Source organism: Barbatula barbatula (assembly GCF_947034865.1).
Source record: "Barbatula barbatula genome assembly, chromosome: 1".
Classification (NCBI taxonomy): domain Eukaryota; kingdom Metazoa; phylum Chordata; class Actinopteri; order Cypriniformes; family Nemacheilidae; genus Barbatula; species Barbatula barbatula.
The window spans coordinates 4,141,337-4,160,159 of NC_136766.1; the positions used below are offsets into that span (position 1 = coordinate 4,141,337).

Genomic DNA, 18,823 nt, shown 5'->3' on the forward strand with positions numbered 1-18,823 from the left:
GATGGGATTATTGAATGCAAAGACTTTGAATCATTAATACAACTACAGTATTTGAGTTTCTAGCACTTGATTGTAATACTCCTTTATTGTTTGTTCTTACTGTGATATTGGATATTTATAGTCACTGTTCTATGTAAAATGCGCTGACATTACGGGAAAACTGTACGCATGTCCTTAAAGTAAAAACAAGGTGAACGAGTGACAGACTGCGGTGAATGGGACAGGCCCAGAGAAGATCATGTCAGTATTGTTTCCATCACTATTTCAATGACTCAATCAATCAATCAGATAAAATGAAAGACACAAGTAATGCATAACACTGGAGAAAACAGCATTTATTTGGCTCCAGTACTGTAAAGTAACATGTATTTAATGTGAAATATTTAGAGCCATTTAAACACTCAACAATGAACAATCTCGTTGCAAATCCCCAACAATGTTTGTTCAAGGCAAAACAATTACAACAAACACATTTTAAAAAACGTACTTGAATTGAGAGCAACTGAAGAAAAGAGATTGATGAAAAGGAAATTTTTTGGACATGATTTGATCATTGCGATGAATGTTCAACACACCATCTGATTAAACTGACAGTTCAAACAAAAATAAAAATGCTGTCATCATTTACACACCTTCACGTCGTTCCAAATCTGTATAAATGTCTTTGTTCTGATGAACACAGAGAAAGATGTTTAGAACGAATGCTTATAACCAACCATATCTTGCACCCCATTGACTACCATAGTTGGAAAAATACGTTATCATTTTTTTTCACGGTTCTGGGGCACTTTTGACTACCATTGTATTTTGTCCTACTATGGGAGTCAATGGGGGCAAATCTGTGTTTTTCCGAACAAAGAAATGTATACAGATTTGGAACAAAACAAAGGTGAGTAAATGATGCCAGAATTGAAATTTAAAAGTAATAACGTATCCCTTGAATTACAATGGATGTTACAAATCTACAAATCTTTGTCTTCAACGATTAAATCAGATTAGACACTTAAGTGATCTTAGCGTTCTTTTTTAAGTGTTTGTTCAGACATGGCGAGGAGTTATTCTGTACATTTTGCAATTGTATTATTTGAATTAAAAAGTGGTTGAAAATTATTTTACACGCTAAAACAAAATAATAGGTAATACATTGTAAAGACACACACGTAAGAAAATCATAGATTGTCATAACTTACAACGCTTAGGAAAACAAATCAATGGAATTTTCTGTAACGTTTGGCAAAAAAAGAAAACAGGGAAAACAAGGAAATGTTTCATTCAGCACCAACACCCTTTAACATAGCAAACCTTCAAAAGACAAAATGAGTTTGAAAGACACATTTGGCTCCCATGACTTTTATATACAAAACATAAGACAACTCTCTCAAAGAACTCCAGACATTACAACAACACCAACAATAAATGGACACAAACCTTATGAAATATTTGGGAAAATGCCTACAAATGGCTTATAAAAATAATGATGTGTCTGGTACGCATGCAGTTAAACACTTATCGGTTTGCAAACAAACATCTGTGAAAACCCGGCACTGTCATTACTGTTTTCAGTTGCATTTATAACCGCATATGTTAAACTATAACAAAATGATCAACTGTGCCAACATGAAAGTGAATAAAATATTTTCTCATATATCACAATACTGCAGAGTAACTGACATCAAGTTTTTGTATATGGTGCACAATACATCATTACATATGAGAAATTGTACTTTTTAAATCCAACGAACAAATATTTAAATGCACACTCATAGTCCACTATACATATATTATTTTACATTCAATGAAGAAAGAAAGAAAGAAAGAAATGTGAAACATATCTTACATCTGTTACAGAACACTGCTACATGTCAATGAGACTTGTGACTGGTTCCTTCAACTCAATCCAGAAAATTACTTCACCAAATCTCACTAATGTTTAGTGATATCATAAGATTGTTGGCCAAAAAGCCCAAAACAAATAAAATACGTACAATAATGAAAACGTGTTGATCTCATACGAAATTCCCTCACACAACACTGCATGAAAAAAAGTCTTTCAACTTAAGGAATGACTGTTTATAAACCAATCTGCCATTTTAAGAATAAACCAAAATACTTCAGTATGTAAAGCAGCAGATTATAATAAAAATAAAATGTGAAGAAAGAAAACAACCTTCTTTTGCAACAAATTCAGTACGTACGAAATAAGCAACCAATCTTTTCTTCATTGTCAAAAACATAAACTAAAATGCCCCAAAAATATCGTAAAGTCCATACGGATAAACACATTTAAACATCTGTGGTCATGCAGGTTTGTTTAGAATACTGTGTTAAAAAGTGTCAAATGGTCAAATGGTTTTGAATCTGTCATAGAGAAATGAAGAGAATGACAGGTTGTGCATTTTTAAATAGACACCGGAATGTAGTAGAGCGGGATCAAAAATGCCAAACATTACCATGCTGTTTGTTTTGTGAATTTTGTGATTGTTTGAAGCTCAGCTGAATAGACACCATGGTTCACTTTTACACATGTTCAGCAACCACAGTGTGTATTAAAACACTTCTGACATTAAAGTCCTTCAGACGCCATGAAGAATGTAACACATTGAACTCTTTACGTGAACTTCACTCTGTCAGTGTTACATCTATATCACAAATCATAGATATAGCCGTTTCCAATAAAGGAATGAATAACAAATGAGTTCAGGCACCGGAGGCTATAATACACAAAATGAGCAAACGCAAATCCATCCTGCCGTGCTCAGTAGATCAGTTCATCATCAACTGAAGAGTTAACCAAGATGCCATCATCCCGTACACCGTCCAACTTCAGCTTCAAGCAAAAACGTGCGGATAAACCCAAGGGTGGGCATGGAAAGTACGGTGGACGCATCTTCTCTCCATCTCTTCTGATAACGCGAGCTGTCGCTAAAAGGCTACGCAAGTGGCCAGACCCCAAACCGACCTCCATACAAATAAAGCAAACCAAACTTTTCCATCTCTTTCTCAAGCCACCAGCCAAGGCGTGACACCCTTCATGAAAGAAAAATCACATCTTTTGATTGAAATCTGACAGATTTCACAGGCAGTTAGTGATGGACACACACTTTGAGCACAAGTAATATGTGTACACGGGACTTCAGGTTGGCATCATGCTTGTTTCGGGGGTGCGGATGGAGTCTTTAGTCTTTCGAGCTGGTAGTACGGTGTGGTGATGGGTTTATAGATGAACACAGTACATCAAGCACACCAAAGCCGATGCTTCAGACGCCTTCTCCCCTCCTCATCCGCCCGAGTCTGAAAACTCCTCCATTTTACCCTGTTAGTCTGCTTTGGTATCCGCTCTCATTCCAAGGGCCATGCAAAGCCGAGCAATGGCGAGTCTCTTACTGGTCAAGTGTTTAAAATAATCCACAGTGCTGATGCGAATGTAACGCACGTTGCCATGACCACACGGGATAAGAAGCAGCAGCTACGTGTGAGCGCCATGAGCGTGTTTTTTTTACATACATCTACATCCACTTTCATATATAGACTCGATACTTTTCTGAATTAAAAAACAATATACGTACATACGAAAAACTGACGCTTTATTTACAAACTCCATGCGGTTTGAGTTAGAGTTATCACTGCAAAAGAAACACAAAGACAACAGATGTGAGTCATCTCTCATTGCTTTACATGAACCTCATGCTGTTCAGTTTGTTATTTATTAAATGTACATCTCATTGACAACTTTGGGGATATGTTTAAGGCACTGTGTTTAAACGTACCTTCTGCCAACAGCCTGGCATTGGAAGTCCATCCGGACCCTGTTGTGGAGGTAAAATGAAAGGTTTGCAAAATCAGTAACTCTCTTACATGGCTGCCGTCGGGCTGAAACTAGCAAAACACTTGCGCCGCATTGCGCCGGGTGTACGATAGGGCCCTTAGTGTTTTGTTTATATACAGCCGTGGGAAAAAACAAGGAACCATTTCAGATTTTCATTTAATCAAGATTTCTGGATGTATTGCGGTCATTCGCGTCCGGTGTCTGTTGAATTTCAACAAAATCAATGAAGTCACACAATCGTAATGTGAAAGACTGACAGCATGATAAGACACATGAAAACTGTGATTAAAATCCAGGTCATCATATAAAGAAATATTATTTTACCAATACATGTTGAAATATTACTGTTGTGTTGTTCAAAAGTGAATATGAACTTTGCAGTGTTTGAGGTCTGGGTTATTTTGACCCGTTTCTCAAGTTCTCCTTTTCATGCAAATAATTGCAAATATAAACAATATTTTTATTTGAAATGTAGGAGAAATATTGTTATTTGTTCACAGAATGAAACAAAAATTATAATTTTACCTATACACAAACCTATGAATAGTACATTTATAAATAACTGTATTGGGATATTGAAATTATTTCTTATATTTTCCACGGCTGTATATGTCAATAAAGTACTTTTAAATTGAAATGATGATTTATTGTGATAATGTCAAAGGTCAATGGTGAATGCAAAGACAATATTATGCAATAAATAACATAATTAAAAACAATCCACACTTTCTTTGAATGATTCATGGCAAAGCAAACCATGCATTGTAATGAGGAAGATGCTCGCTAAATCATAATAAAAAAATATTGTTTGCCGTAATGACAAACTGGTTTTCAGTCTTTAAACACCATTGGCCAACTCAAAGAAAACAATGAAAGTCAAACTAAACCAAAACCAGACATGCAAATTATTACTCATACATTTATTTAAAAGATGATGTGCAAGTGAAGTCCACATCAAATCTGAGACCACAGCAAAACTGCTTATGTAATATTATTTATAAAAGACATATTTAGTAATCCATAATATACAATATTTATAATTACATAATTACATAATGTAATTTTTACATTTGATCATTTGTACATTTTGTTTATATCTATGCCTAAATAACATTATGAGTTTCAGTTATTCAATGTGGACTCCACTGCATATGAATAATACACACATGCCCCAATGCTCTACTTTTAATAGTGCACCATACTTTGAATCACATGTTATCAAAACTATGAATTCAAAACCCTGAATCTGGATATTTTCACTTGGAGACTCAGGATATGACGGGTGATTTTCCTCATCCTTCAGTTGGATCAAGTGCCCAATTGGAACAGATATATAGTTTAAGAAGTTACAGGAAAGAGTTAAAGACTGGAGAAGATAGACTCATGCTTCAGCTGTATCTACTGTGCTAGATCACTGCACCACTGTACCGGTACAATACAACATAGAGTATTATGGGGATCAAGGGATGTTAGTAATATTTTTGAGTTAGTTAGAAAGTCAAATCAAATGTTACTTCTGACTGACAACGATAATATTTAAGGTTATTCTAACAGGGAAGAAAAGCACTTGTGATGCCATAGGAGGCCACATGACAGAATGACTAGAAAATATGAAAAGTATTTTCAAATATTTAAGAGGATCTAATTAATAAGAGATATATGAGTGAATATTTGTGCTAGTAGGGATAACCAAAGGTATGTTTACCTAGATGCCACATTCGACCGGTCCAAACATGTCCGCCATATTTGAACAGTCAACATGTCACTCAACTTGCTTAAATGAGGCATCTATGTATATATACTATGTATATATATTCAGGTCATGCAGTGGGTGAATGTGCTAAATGTGAGAGGACAAAGAAATAAGCTCAGCTCCACCGTTCATAAGCCATGCGTGGAGATATAAGTGCTATGAACACTTATGACAGCTGCTCGGGACACAGGAGGAGACATGCACGGGAGAGGTAGGAAAAGAAGATACTGTACCAATTGGCACGGGGCATCCAGCCCATCCAAACCAGGTTGACCTGGCTCTCCCTTTTCACCCTTTAAGCCCCGGAAACCCTGCATCATAGAAAGGGAACTGGGAGTGTTATTGGGATAGAGGCTGCAGGCGCCCTTCCGGCCTCTCGCTTAGAGGACACGGCACAGGGCAGAGAGGAGCGGCCCAGTGGTTTCCTAGCAACCAGGTTGAACCGTCAATCCTTGATGTTTAAATTTACAGGACCAATTTTGCTTTAATTCATGGACTAATTATGTCAAGGATGAGGCGGGTTGCCATTCTGACCACGGGACGGCTCTTCCCTTGAGGATCCGCCGTGAGGAGCGGCTTTCCAGCTCTCGGCTGGGACATACCAATGGGCAGGGTGCATCTAATCCTGGGGCACCCTGTTCTCCTTTTTCCCCCTTAGGCCCTTTTTTGCTTTTCTTTCCCTTCTCCCCCTGTGGACACAACAGTTTGATCAGCCGAAGTCTGATGACAAAAGTTCTACAGAGTTTTTTCAGACCAGCATCTGTGTATTTTAGGCTTATGTGCAACATACTTCACCATGAACTTACAAGTGTAAATATTAAAATATGAAACAAAAGTCTGACAGGCAAACAAATGTATTGCACATTTTAAATGATGGCATATAGGGAAAGGTTTTTTGCATTGTCAAAAAAATGCCACTTAGAAGTGTTACTAGGGAAATGGATAATTACATCGGAGACAGGAAAGGCAGAGGAAAAGTTAGGTGGGAATTGCAGATACGTGAGATGTGAGCAGGTCGATAAAGGGAACAGGATCAACAGCAGTCTTACAAGGGAAGGGAAAGAAAAGCAGGAAAACACCCCACAGCAGCCCAACCCGATCTACCCACACAAACAGAAACAAAACTGTATCCCCTCCATCATTTCACAGCAACAGAGAAAAAACTGTTCTCTCAACATCATCTGCTCGATCAAGTTGAATTACACTTATTCATTATAAACAAATAAAACATGTTGGTGAAAAAGGGAATGTACAGACTGGGTGATTGTTAAAATAAATGTATGACGTATATGAGTGTTTGTAGAACATGCGATGCACACACACAAAAAATGGAAGGGATACAGTTTTCAGAAGAACCATGAGCAAAGATTTATTTACATTAAAAGTCATGACGTAATCTACCAAATCATAATCTATAAAATAATAAAATCATATATAAATGTAGCATTTTACTTTTTTTGTTCATCGCATAGAAAAATGTATAATAGTAATACACTCTTGAAAATGAAGGTGCTTTACGATGCCATTTTTTGTGTAAACGGTTTCACGAAGAACCTTTAACATCCGAAGATTCTTTGTGGCGAAAATAGGTTCTTGAGATGATAAACCGGTAAGAAAGAACCATCTTTGGTTCCACAAAGAAGCATTCAGTAAAAGAATCATCTGGATTATAATCTCAAGAACAGAAAGGTTCTTCCGATGTTAAAGGTTCTTTTTGGAACCATTTAGACATAAAAAGGTTCTCCTATAAGTATAAAACTAAACATTCTTTGAATTAATTCATCCATATGTTAGTTACAGAAAACATGCAAGAAAAGAGGTCAATACAGAGCATTAGAAAACCAACTGCCTGTTGTCAATGGACTGTATTTCTCAATGGAGTAAAAAACAAAACATTTTCAATTGACAATAAACTATGAATGATTTTTACAGACTTTTATGATTATGGGATGGTCAAAAAGGTTGTTTGAAAATAAATTGAATGATGAAATACAAATACTCAATTCTTAAACCAAACTGAACGCTTCAGCAATATAAAATATGTTTGTAAAATGTATGAAAAGATCTTCACACCGATCTCCCAATCCGGTCTCTGTTTCCTGATCTACTCTGTAAATGTCCATTGACATCAGATCGAATCATTCCCTACTTCACAACATCTCTGTTACAATCACCTTTTCTCCTCTTTCCCCCTCGTCGCCCTTGTCTCCCTTTAAGCCTGGCAACCCCTGAAAAAATACAACTACAGGTCATTACACAAGCCTGGATTTAGATCGGTCCAGGGCTGAGGGACTTCACAGGGGTTGTGGGAAGCTACGGCTGGCAGAACAGCAGCGTAAAGTGACCCGGATACAACACAAGACACGCCAACACACAAGCAAAACATCTGCACAGACAACTTACATCCATTCCTGGTGTTCCAGCAGCTCCCTTGAAGAAAAAAGACAGAAAGAGAGAGAGAGAGAGAGAGAGCGTTTGTGAAATTGGGATTTGAAATGGGCAAAACCAGTCGAAATGCTCAGTTTGTCTTTTAGCCAAAAATCATTAGAGAATTAAGTAAAGATCTTTAGTAAAGATTTTCAAATAGTTGCTCTCGGCAAATATTGTCCATTCCTAACAAACCATGTATCAATGGAAAGTTCATTTTTATCTATTCAGATGATTTCTAAATCTCAATTTAAAAAGATTGACCCTTATGACAGCCAGTGTCACAAATGATTATTTCGGACTTTGTCTAACTGTTCATGTTGTGAAGGCTTGCTACAAAATAACCCAATACAACCCTGCCCAAAACAACAGAAAATGGATTTAATGATTATAATGGGAGTTGTATTGGTTTTAATGGAAAATATAATGGTGTCTACTGGTACAGTATGTGATGGAGTGTTATATGGCAGATGGGAATCAATAAACACCATTCAATCCTATTTGGAATAATGCCCAAAACCCAGTAAAAAATTGAAATTAGTCTTAATCCCTGTTAAAAAAACAATAGAAACAATTAAAACGTTGTAATAGTTTTGATGGTTTTAAAAGGATTTCTATTGGTTTTAATGGAAATTATATTGGTTCTACTGGTATATAATGGAATCTTTTGGTGGGATGTTCAATTCTACTGGAATAATGGCCAAAACTGAGTTTTGTAATGGTTTTAATGGAAAGGGATGTAACGGTTCATAATGGTATTATAATGGAAACCATTAGGATTTGTAATGGTTTCTATTGTTCAGCAGGGAATAAAATAATTGTTTAGGAGTACTCACAGGTAACCCGTATGGCCCTCTGGGTCCAGGATCGCCAACATCACCCTTCTCACCCTGCGACAGAAACATTGAACAGCATCTTTCATGTAAACACATTTAATGTGTAGTATCGACTTAAAATTCCTATAGAGAAACATCATCAGGGGAAGGTCATTTCTACTTGAAACTTCAATCAAAAATCACCATTTTGCCACCTTTTATTCACCCTCATGTCATTCAAAACTCTTTTTTTTGTAAAACACCTAAGAAGATATTTTAAGAAATGTTTCGGTGGTTTTGTGCTCTTACAACGGAAGTCTACGGGGGCCAGTGCTGTTTGGTTAAGACGTTCTTTAAGATATTTTCTTTTCCGTTATCCAGAAGAAAGGTTTAAAATGAAAATGGTGAGTAGATAATGACAGAATTTTTATATTTGGCTGAACCATCACTTTGAGATATGAAATCAGTTTCAGTTTTCACCCTCATCTGACCTACGTAAGATAACAAAAACAGCAAAAGTAACGAAACCCATAATAAAAACTTACTGTATCTCCCTTTGGACCCGCTGGACCAGATGCACCGACTGGTCCGTCCATACCCTATAAATAAGGGAGGGTTAAGACATTTGCTTTTATAAAGACTCCTGTAAACACAGTTGGAATCAGACTGCCATAAATGTACTCAATCTTTATAATGAGCATCATTTAACTAAACACATATTCCTCGTATCATATTTGCATGCACACAAACATCATATAAACACAAACCGAGGAGCATGAAGAAACAACAACTAGTGTGTTAATGGATGAGTGAGTGTTAAATTTGTGTTAATGTCACACTCATCAGTAGAGAGACAGAGTATGTTTTGTTGTTTTATATGTATTTTTGAGGATGTAACATCCACCGCTCTATGTAATACGATGGTAAGCATATGTAAAAAACGTGTATTGTTGAGTGTATTGACATGTTATGTTTTTAATACTAAACAGACCTTGAGTAGTCTCGGCTGACTTGCGACCTGAGATGTAACTAGCAGGTGTAAAGATTCTAACCACTCTCCCCCATTCAACGTAAATGTGACTCATTTTGGTATTTGTTTTTTTAAAGATCTACTGTATGATGGTTGTGGGGGAATGAATGGTGGTTGCTTGAGACTCACCCTGGGTCCCGGCTTGCCGTCTAAGCCAGACGCTCCCTGTGCATTTATGGAGGTATGAGTGGAGGTATGAAAAGTGGGATTAGTACATGATGAACACAGTGAACCAGACAAAAAAACTTATCAACTCAGCTGTTAACCAACATAACAACAAATGGACGTTTAACCAACACGTAAGGTTTAAGGGGTGACATAGCAGGTGAAATGAACTCAATTAATAGGTCAGTTCGCCCAAAAACCAAGAGTAAAATAACACAGACTTATATGAGATCTCTTTAATATTTATTTTAGACGTCAAGGAGTTTGAACGGAGAGCAAATGGAAACTTTAGCTTAAGTCTCATCTGCCTCTCGAATATTTCTCAGTCGAAATCGAGTTTCAGAAGAGGTCGGATTTGTCAAGTCTGCGATCAAAAGTCAATATTACAGAAGATCTCGATACGAACACATTTCTCATCAAATTTACTCCAATACAGATTATGTTACCTCTACGATCTATTCATTTTACACCTCCATGCTCTTCGTGGATTTCAACAATTGTCTCACGTGTTTCTGTTTTCATTTCTCTCTAAGCCTCACTGAGAACTCCATCAAACTCCTGATCTCTAAAAAGAGTAACCTCTGAGCAATACAAAACATTTTTGGGTGAATCGTCCCTTTAAGAAACGTGACACATTCTCGACAGCATACAAATGAACAGCCGGGGGATGATGGGAAGGGTTAGAGGATGTTGAGTCAAAGAAGCACTGAGATCCCAGGATGCACGGCTGTCGTGTACAGTACTTACGGGGAGACCCAGGGGTCCTCTGTCGCCCTTATGCCCGGGTTCCCCACGCAATCCTTTGAGACCATGCAACCCGGGTTCCCCCTAAATAGAGAGAAGGCTGGGTTAGGGAACGCTGGGTTAAATTCACCCAGGAACACCTGGCTGTGTTTTCCATTGACTGGATGAACCAAATAATTTGATGTGATTTTCTATAAAGATTTGATTGTGTTAAATAAGGCCTGCTGCAGGATGCAAGCGTATGCAAAGCAGCTACAGATAAGAAATTGTTGAATAAACAGTGCAGATATAAGAAAATAATAATAATGGACCAATGAAATCATACAAAAACTAAACCAATTGCTTTCATCTTCAGCAGAATACTGTTTTGCATTCTGTACGATTTATGCCAAATTTGCAGTATGCCTTTAACACCAAATATCAGTATTTTATCATGACGGGTGGGATTACTTTGTGTGATTCACATTGAAGTGAATACACTTATACGACGTGGCATTGATTTCAACTATATCACAGACATCCTCCAATGACTTACCTTTGGTCCAGGGAATCCATGAGGACCCTGTAAAACATGCATAACAAACAACACATCACTTTATGTAATACCTATTGCTTTTGACAGCTTTCCGACGTGTTAAAGTCCCTACGAAAATGTTTGGTATGTTCCGAGATAGACTGCACAGTCATTTGAAAGACATTGACAAAAAACAATGTAAAACATAAGATGACAAATGTTGATTTCAGTGGGCAAAACCTGAGCTGCAGACATGAACAGAATGTCTCATGTTACGCAATCTATGGATATGATTTGAGTTTATACAGACCTGAAGTTAAGCAGTAAACTACAAGCTTACTTAACTATCAATGTAGAAAGAACAGATGTATGTGTGTGTAGACAGTAAACAAACGTTATGTGACCCAAACTTAACTTCCGGTAGACCTCCACAACGAATCAATAACTGTTGAGTAGTTTTATTTTAATGAATATACCCCCAAAAATCTCCATATCAAATTGTGATATTATAACAAAACACAGACCAGATGTTTACTTCGGGCCAGGCATGTGCGTCCAATGAGACTGTCTATAGGCAACATTATACATGTACATAGATGTTTTGTGTAATGATGTATTCTGGGAGTTTTAACTCACCATGGGTCCAGGTGGTCCATGAGGCCCCAGTGCCCCGGGGGGCCCAATGATCTGAGACAAACAAATACAAATGTGTGACTGAAATATACAGGGGTGAAAACATTAAGAGACCATTCCAAAATTACTTTCAGTTTTTCTGAATTCACCAACATATTAGGTTAAATTAACATTTTGATTCATTCCATGAATTACCAACGATATTTCTCCCAAATTTCAAATAAAATGTTTCTATTTGCATTTATAAAACCGGAGAAACAGGTGAAATAACAGAAAAGATACTCTATACTTTTTCAGACCTCAGATACGCAGAGAAAACCAGTTCATGTTAATATTTAGTAATATTTCTACATTTAGGAAAAATACTTTAAAATGATTTTATCACAGTTTTCATGTGTCTTGTGATGCGGTTGGATGTCACGCCTGAGGTTTGATTTTGTTGAAATGGTCTCTTAATTCGTATATATACAGCGCACAAGAAATACAGCAGGTAACAATAACTCTTGATTTAAGAATGAAATTTAAATGGCCCTGAATCATCGCACAGTCTGTCAAATATAACTCAATGTAAAATGAATTTATCATTATACATTCAAACCTATGAAAAACATTAGCCATCAAAACATTTACTGATGTTGTCATTGTTATGCATGCATTCTTAGATCACATTGTGTTTGTACACTGTTGTTGGCTGTACTTACTGAAGGTCCCTGAGGACCGGACAGCCCGGCATCTCCTTTGTCTCCTTTCAGACCGTTCACACCCTGCACACACATTACCAAAAAAGAATCACTTAACTTGATCTAACCATGCCACAGATTGAGACTTTATTTATAATTACCCTTATTATGATACTAATGCTAATACCATATTATTATACTTGACATTTTTGTACCATGTTATTTACAGAACATGGTTATTTGAGGTACATTATGGAATACAATGTACATATCCAGAAAGAAAAAAAGCGGAACACTATTAATATCAACAAATGACACATAAAGCATTTCACCTGTAAGCCTGGAAGTCCCATTGCTCCCTTTTCGCCTGATATTCCAGGAATTCCCATGTCACCTTTTGATCCTTTGTGACCCTGTGAACATGTGTGGATGATATTAATTCTGAGGTATCATTATGTAATAAGTGATAGGGTGAGATATTTGGGACAGATTATAGTAGCTGGACAATACAAATATTCCAGTCCCCTTTACCCGTTCTCCATCCAGGCCCGGAAGTCCAGGAACACCCTGATCACCCTGAGAAAGCAAAAATGAAACACTTTGTGATCTCAAAGACTTCAGGTTTGTTATATCATCTTTATATTGTTCCAAGCACATAAAATATCTGACTCTCAATTACCCATAAAGCCCTGAATGTTAATGAATAATCGAGCATGAATGTTGTTACCTTTACCCCCTTTGGTCCATTTGGCCCGGGAGGTCCAGGAGGACCCTAAATCACAACAAAATGAGATCATAGTATATTCATTTGAAGTTAAAAGCCCCTAATATTTGACATTGATTAAGAAAGTTATGAGGTACGTTTAAAATACAAGCAACACATCCTCGTATCTCCAAGACCGCAACTCAGAAAATGGAAAAAACTTTGTATTTTTTATATCGTTTAACGCTGATACGTTCAAGTTGATATGCTCTTTTCAATACTTTTCAGTGGTTAAATATTTGCAAAACCCACAGACGAACCTGAAGGGTGACCATTATTCATAATAAATGAAAAAATAACAAATGATGAAATATGGAGATACGAGGTTACGGCTGAGAGATTTTGGTTATACACAGAACATAACAAACAACACAGGTGAGAACATGAGCGACAAGGGCCATTTCTCACTTCATAAACAAAATGATTATTATTTAAAGCTCTTATGAAGTCCTTATGGAATCAGGGAGAATTCACAACAATTCTGTCATCATTTATTCACCCTCATGTTGTTCAAACCTGTAAATGACTCTTTCTTCTGTGGAGCACAAAAGAAGATAGTTTGAGAAATGTCGCAGTGGTTTTGTGCCCATGCAATTGAAGTCAATGGGGGTCAGTGTTGTTTGTTTATCAACATTAATGAAAATATATTACATTTAGTCATTTAGCAGACGCTTTTATCCAAAGCGACTTACGAAGAATTCAGGGAGCAATAAGCGATATGTCATAAAAGAGCAATAGTACGATAGGTGTTAATACTAGTTTCAACAAAGGCTGGATAACTACCTGTTGAGAGAAGAGAGTTAGTGTACGTTTTTCTTTTCATTTCATTTCTTTTGTGTTCTGCAGAGGGAAGAATGTCATGAATGACCTGAGGGTGAGTAAATAATTACAGAATTTTTGTTTTGGGGTGAACTGTCTGGTTTTAAAGCTCTTCGAGCCCTTCAGGCATTTGACCTTTGTTACAACAGAAAAAAACAGGTAAGATAAGACAAGCTTCGATAAACTTTGACAAAGCGACACACAATGTTTTCTTAACATTGACATTAACAGATTTAGCTGTTAGGTAAAAAGGTTTATGGAAGTTCATGCTGAGCGAAGATACAGCACTCCTGTAACACACAGACAAGACGGTGAATTACCGTAACTGTAATAGTGGTTATCTTCTGCAGGCGGTGAGGAAGAGAAGGTCAAAGATAAGATTATAGTTCAGCCGGTGTGTCACCATGCTTTCTGTACGTGCCCATTGCTTTAGGAGCACCACTTAAATGACTACATAAAGAAAACGTCAGCACTCACATATATAGGATCATTGTAGTGTCCTTATGAAAACTTGTTTTTAGTTTACACTGTTAACTTTATCTTGGTAAGCCTCCATTATCAGACACTTCTGGTTGTTGAATGAATATGAGAGTAAATGAGTAAGGGGTTGACGACAAATATTTACTGGCTGCACCTTTAAGGTCCATTCACACCAAAAATGAAAAACTAAAGGAAACTAAATTGTAAATTAGATGAGCGATAACAGATAGGGTTGTCGATGGATTAATCGCATCTGGAATAAAAACTTGTGTTTACTTCATTTTGTATTTGTAAACACACGCGTATATATATATTTAGGAAACATGTATTTATTAATCCAATAATTAATATCCAATAATTCCAATCCAATAAATTTGTAATTATATGCATTTTGTGTGTGTTTATAAATACAAAATGAATATGCACAGTACACATACTGCATATTATGCAAACACACCTTTTATTCTGGATGCGATTAATCACGATTAATACTAATAATACATGTTTTGATACTAACACTGCAACTGAGGTCTCTATCAAATGGATTATTTTAACATGAATTATAGCCATTCAACAGTATAAAGGAGGTAGGAAATATACAGAAATTAGCTGCTGTTTTAAATCGCGGTTAAGCCTTTACATGAATAAGAGTGTCATTATATAATGTAATTCTAGACAAAGGATGACAAAACAAACGGATGCTGCATTAATTGCGATAAAATATTTAAATGCGTTAATCTGAAAAAAGAATATCGCAAGGGGTGGATGCGTTAACTTTAACAGTCCTAATATAAATGTGTCATTATTTTTTAAACATTGTTATAGTATTCAGTATTTTTATCATTCTTGGTGTGAACGGCCCTTTAAACTGCACTAGCGAAACCTCTTCTCTGTTTATCACAGCTCTGAGATATGATTATAAATGAAAGGTTAAAGGTCGCTAACCTGAAGAGCCTCTTGGATGTTTCCGTTGTAGTCAATGATTTCAGTTGTACCCTGGTCACCTTTATCTCCGGGTGGACCCTGAGTGACAATGATAGTGTGATTGAAAAGTAAAACTTAACTGATAAAAAGAAGAAAACATTTATTTTAATCTGATATTAGCTTGGATGTTTCACTTAATCTGCATTTAAAGCTTAAACTTGAAAGCTAGGCAAACATACAAATAGTTCACTCATTGGTTTGAGTTTTAAAATCTATATGGCTTTTGTTCTTTCGTACAACACAAAACGCAAACCATTTGTGACTGACAGCCTCATTCACCCTTCACCTTCAATGCATCCTTTCCATGCGATAAGTAAATAATGATTCAGGCAAGTCAATTTACGACAAGGACTTTGCTCCAGGATGCACAGTCCTACAAACCCAAATCTACTTTTCACTGCACAGACACGCACGCATTCATTGCAAGTCACTTATTTACCGACCCGTTTCTTTGAATTATGCCCTGGATCTGTGAATAATCAATAAATCTTGTTCTTTCTAGTTTGATTTGGTCAAATGTAACCTTATCCCGATTGCGTCAACATTACAGAGAATGTTTGGGAAGGAAAAATCAAGGTTTGCACACTTACACATTCATTTCTCTTCAATCCAACTCTCTAAATGATGGAAAAGTTTATATAGCACGAATGTCAGTTTACATATTCTGAACTACCCGAAGCCACCAGTGTTCACGATGTCAATCATTTAAGAATGATGTCAGAATAAAGCTCATTTACACACCAATGGCACGTGCATTTGTTTGTTGGGTACTTACTTGTGGACCTTCTTGGCCGACATCTCCTCTGTCTCCTGTGTCCCCCTGTAAGTGAAATACACAGAGATTACATTGACGCTGTAAAAACACACAGACGTTTTTAAGCCTTATTATAAGACTTAAGTTGAATGTATTTCACATTTTAATTTGAATGCATGCTTTATTAAATAACATTAACCGACCTTTGAACCTTTATGACCTGGATTACCCGGTTCCCCCGGCTCTCCCTAACAAGTGATAGATGTATTATTAATACATTTATACACATGTCAACACGAAAAAGTAGAAAATACTAAAGTACTTAGTATATTAAAGTTCCGTGTAAAGTTCTGTAATATTAATTATAGTGAATGGATAAACTGCACCGAAGTCTATTTTAATATTTCCTACGGTAAGGTCAAAAATACTACAGTACCTAGGAAGTAAGTACTATAGTAAATACTAAAGTAAACTACGGTATTATTTTCATGTGGGATACAGAAGCAGATGTGTGAGTGGTCAAATTCATCGTGTTCCTCGAGCGGCGATCGTTTGATTCAACAAAGACCCGTCTGTCAACTCCTCAAGCCCCACGTGAGAATGACACAGGTGCGGTTTACACTCGTATAACATTTCATGACGTAGCTCTAATAACAGATTTGTTTGTTTGAACTCTGGAAAGACGGGCTGTCCGTCAATAAACTGAGTTTCCTTCGGGAGTTCTGATAAGAAAAGGGAGGATTGATTACATCTCATGTGTCATCGTTTAGACTACAGGGACGAAAAGCCACAGCACAAACACAGTTCATTCCAGTACTGCCGTTGGTGGAGAGATCACAGGTAGAGGAAATTAACCCGTGTCTAAATCTCATTTTAAGCTAATAGTTTCCTGAAGAAGTTTGGCAGGATAATTATTTCATATCCCCAAGATAATGTGGTGGTTTTAATATTTGTACCAAAGTCAACACGCGGTGAAATTATGGCGGTCATGATTGACAATGGGCCCACACAAAACAGGATTTCGCCCATTTCTTAACCTCACCTGTAGGGGGAGTCAACTACACATCATTTTTGAATGCAAGTGCATTACTGTAAGATTGCATGTAGATAGATGCACAATGCTGCCAGTTCTCCAAAGTTAAATATGAACATTTCCATAAAGCGAATTCCATAAAAATGTGCAGAATTTCAATCTTTTATCAACACGAATAGCCTCCGAATTCTATGAAAACTTCAGACAGAAACATAGATAGTGGGATTTTCTGCATCTATGGTTTGAAAATATAAATCTATGAATCTCCGCCGTTTCCACCACTGCTTTTATCCGTACAGTAGACGACATCTTTATAAAATCACCTTGTGTCCTGTTGGACCCGTCTCTCCCCGTTCTCCTTTACCAGGCGGTCCGAGTTCTCCTCTCTCTCCCTGCAGAACGAAAATTAGTTTTCTGGAACCTTTCATTTGCATTTCTTGAAACAAACAGGATTGAAATGTTATTCAGTTAATACACTTTGATAGTATTGGAATACTTGTTAGTTTCATGTGTATTCATTCACATGCCTGCATGCATTTAGGAGATGCATTCAAAGCTATTTATAGTGTATGCAAAATATATTATATTTATTTTATCATGTGTGTGTATCAAAATAACTTGTATGTGTGTTATATGGGAATTGAATTGTATGAAATTGATGCGCCACCAGTTGAATTCATTTTTAATATGACCTGTAGAGGGCAGTATAGCAACACAATGTTCAATTTATCTCTCACATCTATTACTAGTAGGCCTATGTCTTTTTTACATAATGCTTTTTACATATATGCTATATATTATTTTCTTTTTCTTTACTTACAGACGATCCAAATTTGCATCAAATAAATAATACACACTAACAGGGCAAACAATTGCCTTATAATCCAAACATCTTCACTACTTTCAACAGGACGGAAGGAATAGTAGTCCTTTAGTGTTAAGCTTTGGTACATCTTGCATCTTGAAATGGCAAACATGTAACTCTTTATCCAAAGTAAAATCCCTACACACATTAAAAATGAGTCAAAATGACTTTAAAGTCATTTCTTTGTTTGCTGTAATAGTCTTTGCAGTCGACACTACAGGTACGCTCTAAATAAATTGGTATTTTGTCAAACGTGATGTTTCTGCGGTTTCTATGCTGTCATTTCTCAGAAGAAACGTCCGTCCTCACAATCATTCGGCTTAATCCGGTCGATCGCCACCGGAGGAAATTGAAATTCTTCAGAACACTCAAACACTTCATCAACTCCATTTGGGTGGGCAGAAGTCACTTTAAAGTTATACTGGGATGAGAATGGCATATAGCGCTGAAGGATTTATTCATTTATTAGCTTCCTCTTTTCCCGGTTTCACCGATGCCAAATACAATTGCACAAATCACAAAGTACAAAATATCAAAG

At 36.6% G+C, this 18,823-nt stretch overlaps 1 protein-coding gene across 1 annotated transcript in view; it reads right to left on the minus strand.

Moving 5' to 3' along the window:
• Positions 1-3,000: 3,000 nt before the first annotated feature.
• Positions 3,001-18,823, minus strand: part of col25a1 (collagen type XXV alpha 1 chain) — a gene marked incomplete at both ends in the record, with an annotated part of 39,942 nt that continues 24,119 nt past the window's right edge. The window contains 21 exons of the mRNA XM_079451489.1: positions 3,001-3,027; positions 3,768-3,806; positions 5,813-5,890; positions 6,182-6,268; positions 7,754-7,807; positions 7,983-8,009; positions 8,843-8,896; positions 9,367-9,420; positions 9,981-10,016; positions 10,764-10,844; positions 11,296-11,322; positions 11,911-11,961; positions 12,609-12,671; positions 12,920-13,000; positions 13,119-13,163; positions 13,315-13,359; positions 14,490-14,513; positions 15,595-15,672; positions 16,409-16,453; positions 16,591-16,635; positions 17,744-17,812. Of these exons, the coding sequence (XP_079307615.1) occupies positions 3,001-3,027; positions 3,768-3,806; positions 5,813-5,890; positions 6,182-6,268; positions 7,754-7,807; positions 7,983-8,009; positions 8,843-8,896; positions 9,367-9,420; positions 9,981-10,016; positions 10,764-10,844; positions 11,296-11,322; positions 11,911-11,961; positions 12,609-12,671; positions 12,920-13,000; positions 13,119-13,163; positions 13,315-13,359; positions 14,490-14,513; positions 15,595-15,672; positions 16,409-16,453; positions 16,591-16,635; positions 17,744-17,812 (1,110 nt within the window). The remainder of the gene's footprint in view (positions 3,028-3,767; positions 3,807-5,812; positions 5,891-6,181; positions 6,269-7,753; positions 7,808-7,982; positions 8,010-8,842; positions 8,897-9,366; positions 9,421-9,980; positions 10,017-10,763; positions 10,845-11,295; positions 11,323-11,910; positions 11,962-12,608; positions 12,672-12,919; positions 13,001-13,118; positions 13,164-13,314; positions 13,360-14,489; positions 14,514-15,594; positions 15,673-16,408; positions 16,454-16,590; positions 16,636-17,743; positions 17,813-18,823) is intronic.